Genomic DNA, 16,290 nt, shown 5'->3' on the forward strand with positions numbered 1-16,290 from the left:
TGTTGTCACTTTTTACATACGAAATCCCCCAGTGGGTGACTTAGCTGCGAATCCGTTTCGCCTAAGTTTGAAAAAAATCCTACCGAGTGGAGAGCAAACCTCCCACTCGGGGGCTTAGCTGCAGCCCAGGACTCGCCTAAGTTCTCCCACTAAGAGACTTAGCTGTAGTCAGTGCTCACCTAAGTGTTTAAAATCCTACCGAGTGGGGAGCAAACCTCCCACTCGGGGGCTTAGCTGCAGTCCAGGACTCGCCTAAGTTCTCCCACTAAGAGACTTAGCTGCAGTCAGTGCTCGCCTAAGTGTTTAAAAATCCTACCGAGTGGGGAGCAAACCTCCCACTCGAGGGCCTAGCTGCAGCCCAGGACTTGCCTAAGTTTTCCCACTAAGAGACTTAGCTGCAGTCGGTGCTCGCCTAAGTGTTTAAAAATCCTACCGAGTGGGGAGCAAACCTCCCACTCGGGGGCTTAGCTGCAGTCCAGGACTCGCCTAAGTTCTCCCACTAAGAGACTTAGCTGCAGTCAGTGCTCGCCTAAGTGTTTAAAAATCCTACCAAGTGGGGAGCAAACCTCCCACTCGGGGGCTTAGCTGCAGTCCAGGACTCGCCTAAGTTCTCCCACTAAGAGACTTAGCTGCAGTCAGTGCTCGCCTAAGTGTTTAAAAATCCTACCAAGTGGGGAGCAAACCTCCCACTCGGGGGCTTAGCTGCAGCCCAGGACTCGCCTAAGTTCTCCCACTAAGAGATTTAGCTGCAGTCAGTGCTCGCCTAAGTGTTTAAAAATCCTACCGAGTGGGGAGCAAACCTCCCACTCGGGGGCTTAGCTGCAGTCCAGGACTCGCCTAAGTTCTCCCACTAAGAGACTTAGCTGCAGTCAGTGCTCGCCTAAGTGTTTAAAAATCCTACCGAGTGGGGAGCAAAGCTCCCACTCGGGGGCTTAGCTGCAGTCCAGGACTCGTCTAAGTTCTCCCACTAAGAGACTTAGCTGCATTCAGTGCTCGCCTAAGTGTTTAAAAATCCTACCGAGTGGAGAGCAAACCTCCCACTCGGGGGCTTAGCTGCAGCACGACGCTCGCCTAAGTACAGGACACAGCCCAATTCGCGAATCGACCACTACCTTCTCCCTCGGAGCTGCGTCGCAAATACAAGATTATTCCGAGTGAAGATCCAGTTCCACTCGACGAATCAAACTGTGAAGATATCAACGAGAAATCTAGTTCAGAAAAAGCCTAAAAGGTCCCAGACCTCAAAGTACTCGAGCCCTCGGCTCGGCAGAGTTTAAACGGTTACAAATCCACTCGGCATTCCAAGGTAAATTCAAAGTTTTTTACTCCTCAGGAGGAGGACTGGAAGGGGCGACGAACTCATCCAAGTCGATCCCGTCGGCAATACGGGTGGCAGCAGCGATGAAAGTCTCCATGAAGTCTTGAAAGCTGTGCTTCCTAGTATTGGCAACTTGGATGGCCATCAGCTTTTCTTCTCGCGCCTCCTTGCAATGGACGCGGACCAGAGACAGAGCGACGTCAGCACCACATCTAGCAGAAGATTTCTTCCATTCCGCCACTCGACCTGGGACTTCGTTAAGTCGAGCCATCAGAGACTCGAGGTCGTTCCGAAGCGTCGTCCCAGGCCAGAGTGATGTGTCGATCCGCGACATCGCCACTTTCAGCCGAGCCAGATAGTCAATGACGCTGGCAGTACGAGACTCCAGACGGAGCACGTTCATTGCAGCCTCATCCTTCACAAGAGAGTTAATAGGGTCCAAGCTTGGCTCCACTCGACTGGTCTCCTCTTCAAAATTCTGGCAAAGTTCTGCATACACGATCCAAGGATAAGTCAATTTTCATAGACTGAGTCGACACAAAAACCAATCGGAACTGAATGTGCACCTTCAAGCTTAAGGTACAACTTCTTGGCAAGGCTCCCCAAGTAGCTCTCCAGGTCGTCCCTCCCGCGAGCGATGCCTTCCAGCTTCTCGCTCAGGGTGAGGTTCTCCTTCTTCCAACGTGAACACTCCCTGTTGGCTTCATTCAGAGCGGTCTTCAGCTTGGTATTCTCTTCTTCTAAGTGGTCGACCGAAGCCAGCTTCTGTGCGGCCAGAGCAGTCTTGTCATCAGCCTCCTTACGGGCAACAGTCAAGTCCTGATCCTTCTTCGCCAGAGCTTCGTTCAGTTTTTCTGCGAAGAAATGATGATTGAATCGGAAATAACAAAAGGGTACTCAAGCCCAAAGACTAACCAATCGACAAAGCCGTCTTACCTGCGGCGCCGTCTCTGACCTTCTGCAGCTCTGTTCTGGCCAGCTCCAGATCAAGGTTCAGTTGAATCTTCTGCTTCTCCAACTCAGTATAGCGAGCTACGAGTTCACAGGATTTCTGTAAAAGCAAAATCAGTCGACATGCGTCCAAGATAAGTTGCTTCCGAGTAACTAAGGGACAATGACGACGTTTCTAAGACCACAGCCGAATCAAAAACATTCGACAATAGTCTCGGGGACTACACCCAGTGGGTGCACTCAGCGTGCCCCCACTGGTTTGACCAAATAAAAGTTCCACTCGACCTGGCCCGACCAAACCGAGTGAAGAAATACAACTACATCAACACAATGTAAAGACTACAGTCGACTGCCAGCAGTCCACCGTAGTCTCGGGGACTACACCCAGTGGGTGCACTTAGCGTGCCCCCACTTGTCCAAGGATTGGCAGACACACCCAGTGGGTGTACAGATACAAAGATCTTCGGAAAAGAGACTCTCCAAACAGCATATCATAACAGACCAAATGTTGAGTCGACTGACCTGGACGTTGCTCTGAAGAGCCGAACTCGTGTCATAGGCTGCTTGGCTGGCCTCCCGAGCCATCTTCACTTGCTCCATCATGATCCCCGCCTGGCGTATAGCCTCCTTTGCAGCAGCCGCTTGGTCCTCAGGGACGGGGTATGTGGCAAAAAGCGAAGACGGATCCGCAGTCGACGACGAGGGCCACGCACTCGCCAGAGGAACGGCGAAGGTCACTGAAGCCCGAGTGGTGTCACCACCGTCCCGAGCCTTGGCCTCAGACGCCGGAGCGGATTGGGGGGTCTTGTCAGCCGACGCCCTCTTGTGCCTCCTCACTCTCAACGGACCGTTGTCATCGTCATCCGGGAGGTCGATAACATGAGGAGGGGCTACAAAGGAAAGGTTCAATCGACCAGGGTTGCAATAAATGATCAATCGACTCAAAGCAGAACGTCAGTAACCGTACTAGGGTTGGAGGTAACAGCATCCTCCATCTCTTGGTCACCGTCCTTGGCGGAGACCTCGGAAGTAGCAGCGCTGCAAATCTCGAAAGTCAATCAGTTGGCTCAATGAATCAACCAAGGATCTGCCCATGGTCGACGAAGGAAAGCAAGTTTTATTATTACCCGGAAATGGTAGGGACAGCTATCTTCATCTTGGGCAGAGCCTTGGGCGGCTTGGTCAGCGTCGTGCGTGGGTGCTTGGGAACCTTCCCAATCGGCGTAGGAGAAGAGGTCCGAGGGCATTTCGACGACTGCCCAACAGAAGCAGTCGCCTTACCACGTTCCCGCGCTGGGTCGTGTGCGTGCTTGGACCGCCCCTCTGGGCGAGGGGGTTCGACCTCCTCCTCCTCCTCCTCCTCCTCTTCGCTGGAGTCGACGTCGTCATCTCCCTCTCCTTCACCGTTGGACTCCCACTCGCCTTGGTCGTCCCCACTCTCACCTCCGCTCGCCTCCCCCTCCTCAGTTGGCTCCTGAGCCCCGTTGGGTGTCGAGTACATCTCGGTGGTCGCCTGGAAGACAATAGACAAGACGAATGTCAATCGACCAACTCAAAGAAGACCAATGCAGAAAACGAGATTCTAGTCGGGAACATAAAGACATACCTGGTCCACCTCATACGAATTGTCGAGTGGAACCACCCTCCTGGCTCCTCGGGGGTTGTCTTTGTTCCCCGTAATGCTCGACAGCCACCCCTCCAGCATCTCTTCGGTGACCTCCTCCGGGTGGACCCGAGTGGTGTCGTCAAGGCCCGCGTACAGCCACATCGGGTGGTCACGGGCCTGGAGCGGTTGGATACGCCTCCGGAGGAAGACCTCCAGCAGGTCCATGCCAGTCACACCCTCACGGACGAGCTCAACCACTCGACCCGCCAACACTTTGACCTGGGCCCTTTCCTCCGGCGACACTTTCAGAGAAGCAGGCTTTTCAGCTCGGTTGAGAGAGAATGGAGGAAGTCCAGTCGACTGCCCTAGGGTCGCCTGGTCTTGACAGTAGAACCAGGTTGCCTGCCAACCGCGGACCGACTCCGGGAAAGTGATGGAAGGAAAAAAAACTCTTCCCCCTCGCCTGGATCGCCAGACCCCCGCACAGCTGGATCACCTGCGTCCTCTCGTCACTCGACTTGGCCTTCTTGACCGATTGAGAGCGACAGGTAAAGATGTGCTTGAAGAGTCCCCAGTGGGGGCGGCAACCCAAGAAGGCCTCGCACATAGAAATGTAAGCGGCGAGGTATACAATGGAGTTGGGAGTGAAGTGATGGAGCTGCGCCCCAAAGAAGTTCAGAAAACTCCGGAAAAAGGGATGGGGCGGCAGAGAAAACCCTCGGTCGATGTGGGTGGCTAGGAGCACGCACTCACCGTCACGGGGTTGAGGTTCGATCTCTCCCCTCGGAAGACGCGCGGCTTGGTGGGGGATGACTCCCCCCTTGACCATGTCATCGAGATCCTCTTGACGGAGCACCGACGACATTCAGTCACCCTGAATCCAACCTTTGGGCAGAGCGGTTCTAGAGGAGGATCCGCCCCGAGCCGATCTCCTTCCCTTCCCCTGCGCCGCCGCCTTCTTTGCGCGCTCCAGAGCGGAGGTCTTGCCCTTCGTCATCGTCACCGGCGAGGTCTCACACGAGCCTGCTGCGCTAGGCGAGAACGGAGGTGGCGGAAGGACTTGCGGAGGGAGAGAGGAAGAAGAAAGGAGGAGAAGAGAGCGCACTGCTCGGAAACCCCGAGCCGGCGATTTATAAGGGACCGCTTCCGAGTGGCTGACTGGTAGGCCCAGGCTATCTAGTCAAATCTCGCAGCAGACGCGCGCAGTACGTGGAGAAAAAGGCGACGCGGGGATCGAGGAGCTTCCGCTTTATCACTTCTGATTACTGCGGCCGCTCCCGTCCCACGCGCTTCCCAAAATCCGAATCCCGCGACATCCGCGGGCCACAAAACAACTTGTCAAAACAGAAGACCCCGATCGCGCCGGCGCTCGGTATGTCACAAGCAAAGAAATTCACTCGACGGAAGGCCTGGAATGGATCAAGGCGACTGAAAAAGGTTGGCAACGTCATCCGCGACGATTGACCCAAAACGAGGCGCTCACGTAGCTTCGGAAAGATCTCCAACTCTTTCCCCACTCTAACCTCGATCCATTCGGGGGCTAATGATGAAGACATGTACCTAGGGTGGGGACACGGACCCGACCCAAGAGTCCTACCCTAGGACATCCCTAGGAGAAGTCACCTTTCAGTCGACTTAAAGGTATCCCACTCGACGGACTCAAGACACTCGACCAGAAAGCTACCACTCGACCATGAAGCCAACCACTCGACCGCCAGGAGGCCTACAGTCACTCCGCAGGCAAACGGTCCGCTGTTAAGTAGTCTTTATGGTCATCATAGCATTTTATTAGGGGCGTTACCAGTAACGCCCAGCCTTAAATGTACCCTAAACCCTGCATTACTGAGGGCAGGAGGGGGCTGGCGGACTCTATATAAGCCACCCCCCTCCTCAGTATGAAGGGTTCGCACCCCCTATTATTCACACGCCAGTAATCCAATCGACCGCCTCCGGGCACCGAGACGTAGGGCTGTTACTTCCTCCGCGAAGGGCCTAAACTCGTACATCTTGGTGTGTTTACAACTTCCCAATAGCTAAGATCTAGCCTCTCCATACTTACCCCCCTACATCACTGTCAGAGTTAGAACCACGACAGTAACTAGCTTGTCTTGGTCTGAACTTGAGTTCATTTGGCATGGTTCTGTTTGTGTCAGTAAACAAATATGGATGGATTTGGGTCTACTATGGTTTGTAATGACTATACTTTATTTTGTTTCAGAGATATTTAGTCAGTTAAACTACCATGGTTTGTAATAACTATTATTCAGTTAGTTCATTCAGACAGTCATTCCTGTGTTGATTCAGTCAGTGAATTCAGTAAGTGTATCTTCTGTCAGTTAATCCAGTCAGTACGTTTCAGATCCACTGCATACTTTCATTGAGAGTAGCATAAATACATAGATACATTGGTTCAGAGTAGCATCAAACACCAGTTATTACATAGAGTAGATCTTACATAGAACACCAGATCTTACATAGAACACCAAGATAGTAACATAGATAGATAGGTATATAGATGGATGGATGAGATGAGATTGACAGATCAGTCATAGCGCACGAAGAAACAGACCCACTTGGCCCTATTAGCTGGGTGGGGAGCCATGACTGCCCTCATCCTTGCCCAGCTAATGATATCCATGAATGTCCTTCCCCTGCCACCAGTGAAAACCAGCTCCAGTTCTTCATCATTGCATTTCTCTAGTACCTTGTCGGAGAGTCGGCGGTTGAACTCCTGTTGCTGCTCATCCTGGGCCGCCTCTAGTGCCCTCTGCCCGCGCCTCCTCCTCCTCCTCCTCCTCTGTGCTGCTACTGCTGCCCTAACCTCCACAGCCCCCCTCCTCCTCTGTGACATCTCCCATGTCAGGATCCATCTCTAGGGTTTGTTTTGGGTGACGGCTAGGCATCTGGTGGAGTCACTGGGAAAGGGTGGGGGTGGGGAGGGGTTTATATTGACAGATGGATGGGGTTGGGTTTTAGTAGGCCTAGGGTTGCATTTGGTCAGGGACTAGTGGGCCACTAAGCCCAATTACCCACACAAATAATATATGTAGGCTAACAAATAACATAGAAAAGATAGAAGATCAATTTGAACACTTAATAGCATAAAAGATCCATTTCCACTACTTAGTAGCATAAGAGATCCATTTCCACTACTTAATAGCATAGGAGATCCATTACAACACTTAATAGCATAGGTGATCCATTACAACTCACTTAAGAACATAGGAAATAAGGTTCTTACATAGGAAACTAAAGTTCAAATGCATGGCCAAACACTAGGTCAACTTCACATTCCCCCAAAATGTACACCCATAATCACTTCAGACTGTTAGGCCACATCCTTATATATAGGCCTTGGATGTACTTACTTCACCAACATATCACAACAACTTCATGACTCAAGGATGGCCTTGATTTGCTCTAACTTCTCCTTGCTACCATACCCATCTTTCAGCAGCTCAGCAACAACAACCTCAAGTTTGCCTTCTCCTTCTTAAGAACATCCCTGTCAACTTCAACATCCTTCATAGCCTTCCTAGTGTTCTTGATGATATCAGCTTGGCTCTGCAAAATGCACCTCTGCTCTTTTGCAAGTTTGAGCTTTTCCATCTGCAACTCCAACATAGCTTTCTCCTCTATCCCCTTCGTCTTCTTCTCAAGTTCTTCCTCCTCCACTTGTTTTTGGTACACCTTCCTGTCCACCCTACCATCCTGCCAATCAAACATCTTGGATACATCATCAACAAGCTTGGTGTACTCAATGCAAAGCTTGTCATTTTCAGTCTTAAGCTTGGCTAACTCCTTCTCAAACTTCTCCTTGTCAAGTACCCTTCCACGGTTCTACTCATGGAACATTTCCCATAGCTTGCACAAACATCTCTAAAGAACAGGAGGCCAAGGCCCATCAACCCACTCTACAACACCACAATTCACACCATTTTCCTGCATTTGTAAATGTGATAAGTTATTACAAGTGGACTAGTAGCTTATTTCAATTCCATGGTTAACTTGATAAACTTGAGATTTTCTAACAATGAATAACATAAATAAGATATGATAAGTTATTACAATGCCATGATTAAGTTTGTACATATGTGGCTGTCATATCAAACAAACTGCTGCATCATATCAAGCATCAGTGAACATCCTTAGCGGAATACTTAATTGGCATCTAACCTGGACTGGGCAGCCATAGAAATGCCTTCCTGTTATAGGCCCTTCAAAAGCAACACTCTTAATAGGCCTCATTTGGTGCAGAATGCACTTGGGATGAGCAAGCTCAAGTTGGCCACAAAAAAGGGGCTCTATAGTGGTGTCTGGGTTCCTCCTGCAACCAAAATAACCAACAAACACTGATTTCAATCTGCACTCAATACCAGAATCAACTTGCACTATTCATTAAACTTGAACACTAAAAAATCCCCAAATCAGCATGAACCCTAACACTGTACATAGATGAACCCTAGGTTACCTCAATCCTACAATCAAACCCACCCTCACTAATAAAGAACAATATCACACAACAACAACAACACTACACTCAGCAAGATCCATGGCGGTAGCCTAGGCCTACTAGCACCTATCCCTAACCCTAACCCTAGGTGGCAAAGAACTTATCATAAGTCCCATGTCCATGCTGACGACCTGGCAATCCTCCTCCGAGCTTGTTTCCTCGTCGTTCCAGGAAGGCATTGCGGCAAGGAGGTCGACGACTACCGGCCTCGAAGACGGCGAGCGGCGGCGAGCTCGTACTGGAGCAGGGGAGTGAGAGCAGGGGAGGGAGCGAGCAGGGGAGTGAGCGAGCAGGTGCGCCCGACTGACCAAGGGGTATATTTACCCCAGTTCTGACCGGGCCGGTTGGCTAACTGCCATTAACTGCTATGCTGTCCACGTGCCGGGCCATGTGGGCTGACAGGCGGGCCCAATCTGTCAGGAAAACAGTTAAATCGCTAGTCACCGCGGGTTTGGGTTTTTTGAAACAGCCGACCGCTCGTTTGTTAGTTTTCTGAGAAAAATTAAAAAGTGGTAGTTTTTTGGAACCCTAGCCTGTAAACTAGTAGTTTTATGCTATTTACTCCGACAACCCGTACGTGCTATTATGGATCTATGAGATCTCTAAAGTTCGTACGGATCATCAGACGCCGCGGATCATCAATAATTTGAGGATCGGGACTGCTAGCTCTTTGAGGTGGAGAGAGTTTCCGAGTTCGCATAGGATGGGGTGTGTAGGTTGCGGCCGAGTCAGACTCCCGAATTCAGCGGCAACTTCAACGGACAACTTCAACGAGAGGCCAGTGCTAGGCCACGGGCGACCGGCGGCAGCACCAGGCCGGTCGCTCGTGAACCGTTGGATTCAAATATAATCTATGTTCAGAATTACGTTGACCTAGCCATCCCTCCCGGTCTCGACTTGTTCCTCCTCTGGCACTACGTGCAGACCCCATGGTCACTAGTAGAAAAGGGAGCTTTAAAACCGGTTCGTAAGGGCCTTTAGTGCCGGTTCCATAACCAGCACTAAAGGGTGGGCACTAAAGCCCCCCCCCCCTTTGGTACCGGTTCGGCACGAACCGGCGCTAAAGTGCCACCACGTGGCATGAGCTCGCGCCGTGGTATGGGGGACCTTTAGTACCGGTTGGTGTTACCAACCGGTACTAAATGTATTTTTTTTTAAAAATGGATTTTTTTTTATTTTTTCGATTTTCAATTTTCTGAATTGAATTATTTGATTATTTAGTCTCTAATCACCCATCTTAACTGCTCAAGTGTGGATCACTCATTCCAAATAGTCTAACTTCCCGACCGGGCACCCATCCTCTCACTCCCCCAGCCTGAGCACGCTTAACTTCGGAGTTCTATTCCCCCTACTTTTCAAGTCTGCACTTGTTGTTTTCCTGACAAATATAAGCTGTCAATCCTATTAACCCTCAGCAGTTTAGCTTGAGCATTAGGGCACAAGTTTCACCGTTTGAGTTTGAAACTATTATTCTAAAAAACTGTAGTAACACTAATATTTCTTGAATAAGTTTGACCATAGTTTGACCAGATTTGACCAAAATTCAAAAATTGAAATAATTATTTAGTAACACTAATATTATTGAATAATTATGTAGTAACATTAATACTTCTTGAATAAGTAGTTTGACCATAGTTTGACCAAAATTTAAAAAAAACTGATGCGGATTTGAGGATTCTAAAAAATTGCAAACAGGCCGTAGGCTGTCACCATCGGATGCGGATTTTCGTGTTGAATTTTTTGATATATTATACGTTTTTTCCGACATCGTATGCAAAAGTTATAGCCGTTTTACATTTTCCCTACACTTTTTGCAAAACATGTTCAAATTTAAGTTTTCAAATTTTCCTAACTAGTAGATGTAGTAATATAACTACCTCTCGAAGGATTTTATTTTCTGAAGTTTTTATCATTTTCTTTTGATTTTTTCAAAACTGAAATGGCGATACACCGGGGGGGGTAGAGTTTGAAAAATTTCCCTATAGTCCCGGTTTGTGTCTCCAACCGGGACTATAGGTCAGACCCCTTTAGTCCCGGTTCATGGCACGAACCGGTACTAAAGGTTAGCCCTTTAATACCGGTTTGTACCATAAACCGGTACTAAAGGTGATCATGGGGCTCCGGCCTAACGCTAGCCTGCCACCACCCCTTTAGCACCGGTTCGTGGCACGAACCGGTACTAAAGGTTCAACACGAACCGGCATTAATGCATAGTCGTTCGAACTGGCACTAATGGTACCATTAATACCGGGCCAAAAACAAACCGGGACTAATGTGTCTCACATTAGGTCCTTTTTCTACTAGTGGGTGAAGGGGAAATAAACCCCCCTCCCCCGGCTCCAGCGGCACAAAGGTGTCTATCTCCATCGTTGTTTGCCCCTGCAATAGGCCATGGCTCAGTCGTGGTTGCTTGCAGCTCCTGCTATGGACAGTCACATCCCCGCCACGCAGCCTCGGCCGCCAGCAATTGCAGCATCGGGAGTGCCGACTGGCCGCCGACCGGGTGTACATCGCTCACATCATCGTCATCTACTGGTCATCACTTCCACCCTCCACCATTGTAGCAAAACAACTCACCTTTCGTAGCTTTTATGGTTGCTGGTTGTGGCAATCACAACACCACCCCCATCGTCGCCCTAGCTCATTGTCATCAATTGTAACATTTTTTTGCCAGTTCCAGCTTCTACCGTTGTTGGTTGTAGCCATCTCGGCACCACAGTTCATCGTAGCGGCACCACCTCCTCATGGTTGTAGCAAAACAATCGGTCGGTTCCAGCATCTGATGGTGCCCACTGTAGCGCTAAAATTTGCCAGTTGTAGCTCCCCACGAGGCCGGTTGCAACACCGCCAATAAGCAGCTTGTAGAACCCGTAGTAGCCAGTTCCAACACCCGCGGTGGCCGGTACCAGCATCCTGTGCACCGGTTCCAACACCTCCAGGCGCCGGTCCAAACACCGTTGCCCGCCCATTGTAGCATCATGTATGCCGCTACCAGGGGGTTCGTGCACATTTAGGAGGCCAGATTTGCTAAGTCTGGTTGTAGATGTTCTAAGGAGGGGGCCATGAGGAAGACTATGAGGCCCTATCCCAAGATTATTTTTTGGGCTGGCTTAACCAGGGAACATTTTGCTGAGGAGGATGACAAATGTGAATGTTTTGCATGATCATTTGTGTTTTTCGTGGATGGAAAATTTCCTTTTTCCTTATGGAACACCCCGCATTCCAGATTACGGGGGACCAACCAAATTGGTGGGCACACGGAGTACATCGGACGGGAAGTTTGTTAGCTAGATTTGCTCGCTATCAGGAACTCCACACACCCCAGCCTTAGCCAACACATGCATTGGGAGATTACAGACCAGAGAGCAGTACATGGTTTTATACTCAAAGAAACCTAAATGCATGAGGTATTTTGCCTCGCGGAAGAGAAAACCAAGCGAACCCCGGTTCATGGCAGTGCTTGACAGCGCCTGGTGAAGACTCATACAGTCTGTTTCGAAGTAGACCCGTCCCATACCATGCACTTCCGCAACTTGGATGGCCTTCCATAGGCTTTAGTTTGAGCCTGAAGAGCGGTACCCTCGTTCAGCAATTTCCGCAGCAACGACCTCGCCGTTCCCATTAGGGAATGCATGGTGCTATCTTAGGAGTGCCACCTAGGATAAATGATGAAAATAATGAGGTGGAAAGGAAAGAAATTATAAAAAAAAGACTTGTCTTCTCTTATTTAAGAAATGATTTTTTAGCACAATATGTCTCATCACGTTTTTAGGAATATCTAATTATTAAAGATAAGGCTAAAAGATGACCCATTGTAGACATGTTTTTTTTGTCATCTCTAAATTAAATGCAAGACTTAAGATAAAACTATCTTATCAACCATTGTATAAGACCCCACCCTCCTTATCCCGTGTCCGTAAGGAAAGATTGGTCGACATTGATTTTGATTATTTGGCAATTCTCTTGAGCACGGCATACCCGCCCAGTTCATTTTTTTTGCCAGGATTTACCGTGCTCTGAGAAGGAATTTGCCATCCTCGAGACAATGTAAATTACAAGTTCGCAAAAAGAAAATAGACAATGTAAATGAGAAACGTCCATTTTGCCATGCCTTCCCAGGAACGTCAGCACAACAGCGTTCCCATTTATTTATTTTCTCCCCTGAATCCGTCCCTGGCCAACTGTTGAGATAGTTTCCTTGTACGCGTCCGTTTCCAAAACAATTTCCATCCGCGCGTCTGCATGCACGCCATGAATGGATAAAAGCTAAGCAGACCTAAGCCTAAGCCAACTCCTCCTATTTCTCCGGCGGTCACGGGGCCGTCTTCCGGCCTCCCTGCACCGTTTCTCCACCTCCGCCTTAATTTGTCACCCACCCAAGAATAAACCGACCCGAAAACAGCCTGAGTGAATAATTAGGCAAGCACCAAAACTGAGGATATACCAGGAAATAGCTTTAGTATAGTTCCATCCAAGCAGAGGAGAGGGGCGGAGAGGGGATCGATCGATCGATCGCTCTCGCGGCCGGCGGCATGTCGCGGTTGGCGTCGGCGCTGCTTGCCCTGGCGACGGCGGCCGCGGTGGCGGTGGCGGTGGCGGCGCGGCCGGCGGTGGACGTGACCGCGACGGTGGCCTTCGGGGAGGGCTACACGCCGCTCTTCGGCTTCGACAACATCCTCCGCTCCGCCGACGACCGCACCGTCAGCCTCCTCCTCGACCGCACCACCGGTACGTACGTACGAGTGCGGTCATCCATCCATCCTCCGTCCTCCCCGGCTGGCCGGCCGGCCGTACGTTCGTGGCATGCGCGCGCATGGCGGCTTGGTTTCCTCCGTTAATTTCTGGGGCGTTTGTCTGTTTTTCATGCAACGTACGTCAGTTATCAGTTAATGGTAATTAAAATGGGCAGGGTCGGGGTTCATCTCGTCGGCCATGTACCAGCACGGCTTCTTCAGCGCGTCCATCAAGCTGCCGTCCGACTACACGGCGGGGGTGGTTGTGGCGTTCTACACGTCCAACGGCGACGTGTTCCCCAAGACGCACGACGAGCTGGACTTCGAGTTCCTGGGCAACATCCGGGGCAAGCCGTGGCGGATGCAGACCAACATGTACGGCAACGGCAGCGTCAGCCGGGGCCGGGAGGAGCGCTACGTGCTGCCCTTCGACCCCACCACCGAGTTCCACCGCTACTCCATCCTCTGGGCGCGCGACGCCGTCGTCTTCTACGTCGACGACGTGCCCGTGCGCCACCTGCGCCACGCCCGCGCCGGCCGCGACTTCCCGGCCAAGCCCATGTCGCTCTACGCCACCGTCTGGGACGCCTCCAACTGGGCCACCTCCGGCGGCCGCTACCGCGTAGACTACCACTACGGGCCCTTCGTCGCCTCCTTCACCGACCTCGCCCTCGCCGGTTGCCGCGCCTCCTCCCCCACGGAAGAAGGCTGCGCCGACGCGCTGGCCGCGTCCGACCCCGCCGTCATGACGCTCGCCAAGCAGCAGGCCATGCGCCAGTTCAGGGAGCGCAACATGGTCTACTCATACTGCTACGACACCAGGCGCTACCCCGTGCCCTTCCCGGAGTGCGACCTCGTCGAGTCGGAGCGGAGCAGGTTCAAGGACAGCGGCCACCGGCTCGCGCTCAGGCGCCGCCGCGTCGGCCGCCGGCCGCCCAACAAGGCCGACATGTAGCGTGCACGCACCTAGCAGCGATATCTTCTCTTCTCTTCTCTTGTGTTCATTAATTAGGGACGGAGATTTGGGTTGGTTGATTATGTATTACTCGGCGGAATTTGGCAGTAGCATCCCAAAGCGGAATTTGGGTGACACGTACGGTTACTCGGCGGGCACATTGCATGAAAACGTACGACGACCTACACGGTGTGCTCCCTTCCTTCCTCCTCTGCTTTGCTCTTCTCCCCCACCGGGGATGGGCTCCGTTTCAGGCGCCGTGGGGAAAAACGTACGTTCATTCTGGATTTTCTTTGAAAAGCTACGTCGGACTAATTTTTGAAGGGTGTGACTAGGTTTCAGTTGACCAGGATTTAACCAAGTCTCAGTCAAGTGACTAATGTACAAAAAGAAAAAAGAAAAAAGCTAAAATGAAAATTTTGCAAAGATTTTCACGCAAGATCGAACGAATATAGTATTCACTGTTGATTGAGACTTCGGCGTAATTTTTTTTTTGAAAGTTGAACTACATTATTGAAAGGTCAACACTGCTTTTGGGTGGCTAGCTTTCATCTAGATGGGAATTAAGTAAATCACATCTAGCTCGTACATTATTTCATTTGGCGCGAATATCTGTGTGAATTTTTTTAGATGTGACTTAATTGTTATAACCGTCGGAGTTTCCTTCTAAAAAGTTTTGGAAGCCTGGTTTTATTTTAAAAGGTCATACTTGCAAACATACCACTGCTGAAATAGTTTTTCCCTAAATCATAGCATAATGATGCGAAAGCCCGTTGAGATCATCAAATGACATCTCCACCATCGCGTCATCTTGAAGCCTAGTCTATTTTGGCTATCGTGCGGCCAAGCCTTCATATATTACGCTTGTGTTACATGTGTTTGACTCCAACACCTCACATAGTCTAATCAAGTTGTGGCCTTCTACAAATATATCGGATACCAATTCCAATAAACTTCATCTTAACGAACATGTCTTTGTCATCTTGAAGTTGTCAGCTTCACATGAATGCATGTGCCAGATTGGACTTGGGTCTTCCCTTGTTTCTCACGTCACTTGTATAAGCCATCTGGCAAGTCCTCGTAAGACTTTTTAGCCTCGACTGAACATATTGGCATGTCTCTCTTCTTCTCAACTCCGCCTTGTACATATTGTTCTTAGTCCGTGTTCCCTTCATCACGAGCTTTGGGCCAGTTCTTTTGGGCGATTCTACCAGAATCTAGAATCGCCCCCCTCTCCAGCTTCTCCCAGGATCACTACTTCATATATTTTTTACAATCCTACCTAATTAGACCTTAACTAGATAGGATTGTAAAAAAATAAAGTGATGATTCTGAGAGAAGCTGGGGAGGGGGGTGATTCTTGGCTCTGATGATTTTCTTGTCCATGTTCACTTGTGTAAGTAATCGCTGCCATGAAGTTGACCAAGAAAAATAACACCTCTTCAAACCCTTGCCACGTCAACTGCACGATGTGTGTCCTCGTTGTTAGGGCATATTTATCCCTTAGTGGTTTGGTGATTGATAACAATGCAATTTGTGAACTAACCGTGTGTAGGGGAAGGGTGCATGAAAATCAAAAAAATATCCTACGAACACCCAAGATCTATCTAGGAGAAGCATAGCAATGAGAGGGGAGAGTGTGTCTACGTACCCTCGTAGAAAAGCGAAAGCGTATATAACGCGGTTGATGTAGTCGTACTCTTCGCGAACCGATCACGATCCAACCGATCTAGTGCCGAACAGACGTCACCTCCAAGTTTAGCACACATGCGACTCGATGACGTCTCCTCCTCCTTGATCCGGCAAGAGAACGGTGAAGTAGATGGGATCATAACCAGCACGACGGTGTGGTGGTGATGGTGGTAGTGGAGCAACGGCAGCGCTTTGCTAAGCGAAAAACCATGAACGAGAACTATGCCGGGAGGGAGAGACGGGGCAGCAGCCAAGGCCAATGTATCAGGGTGCCTTGTTGCTCCCCCTCCCCTATATTTATATGCATATGTGTGGGAGGGCTAGGAGTCCATCCCTACTCCTGATAGGAGTTGGCGCCAAGGGGAAGGAGTCCTACTCCTAGCAGGAGTTGGATTCCTAGTCCTCTTCCACATGTCTTAGCTACATGGGACTCTTAGGGGCTGGTGCGCGTGACCCATGTAGGCCAGGGCGCCCCCCTTCACTCCATGATGGCATGTGAGATGTGATGGACCCACTTGTGGA

The 16,290-nt window shown here is 50.2% G+C and overlaps 1 protein-coding gene across 1 annotated transcript; it reads left to right on the forward strand.

Moving 5' to 3' along the window:
- The first annotated feature begins 12,700 nt into the window (after nt 1-12,700).
- Nucleotides 12,701-14,225, forward strand: LOC125515900 (probable xyloglucan endotransglucosylase/hydrolase protein 30). Its single transcript, XM_048681387.1, has 2 exons — nt 12,701-13,116; nt 13,298-14,225. Exons 1-2 carry the CDS (start codon nt 12,921-12,923, stop codon nt 14,074-14,076), a joined length of 975 nt encoding a protein of 324 aa, XP_048537344.1. The 5' UTR covers nt 12,701-12,920; the 3' UTR covers nt 14,077-14,225.
- The last annotated feature ends 2,065 nt before the right edge of the window (nt 14,226-16,290 follow it).

Source organism: Triticum urartu, chromosome 6, assembly GCF_003073215.2.
Source record: "Triticum urartu cultivar G1812 chromosome 6, Tu2.1, whole genome shotgun sequence".
Taxonomy (NCBI): Eukaryota; Viridiplantae; Streptophyta; class Magnoliopsida; order Poales; family Poaceae; genus Triticum; species Triticum urartu.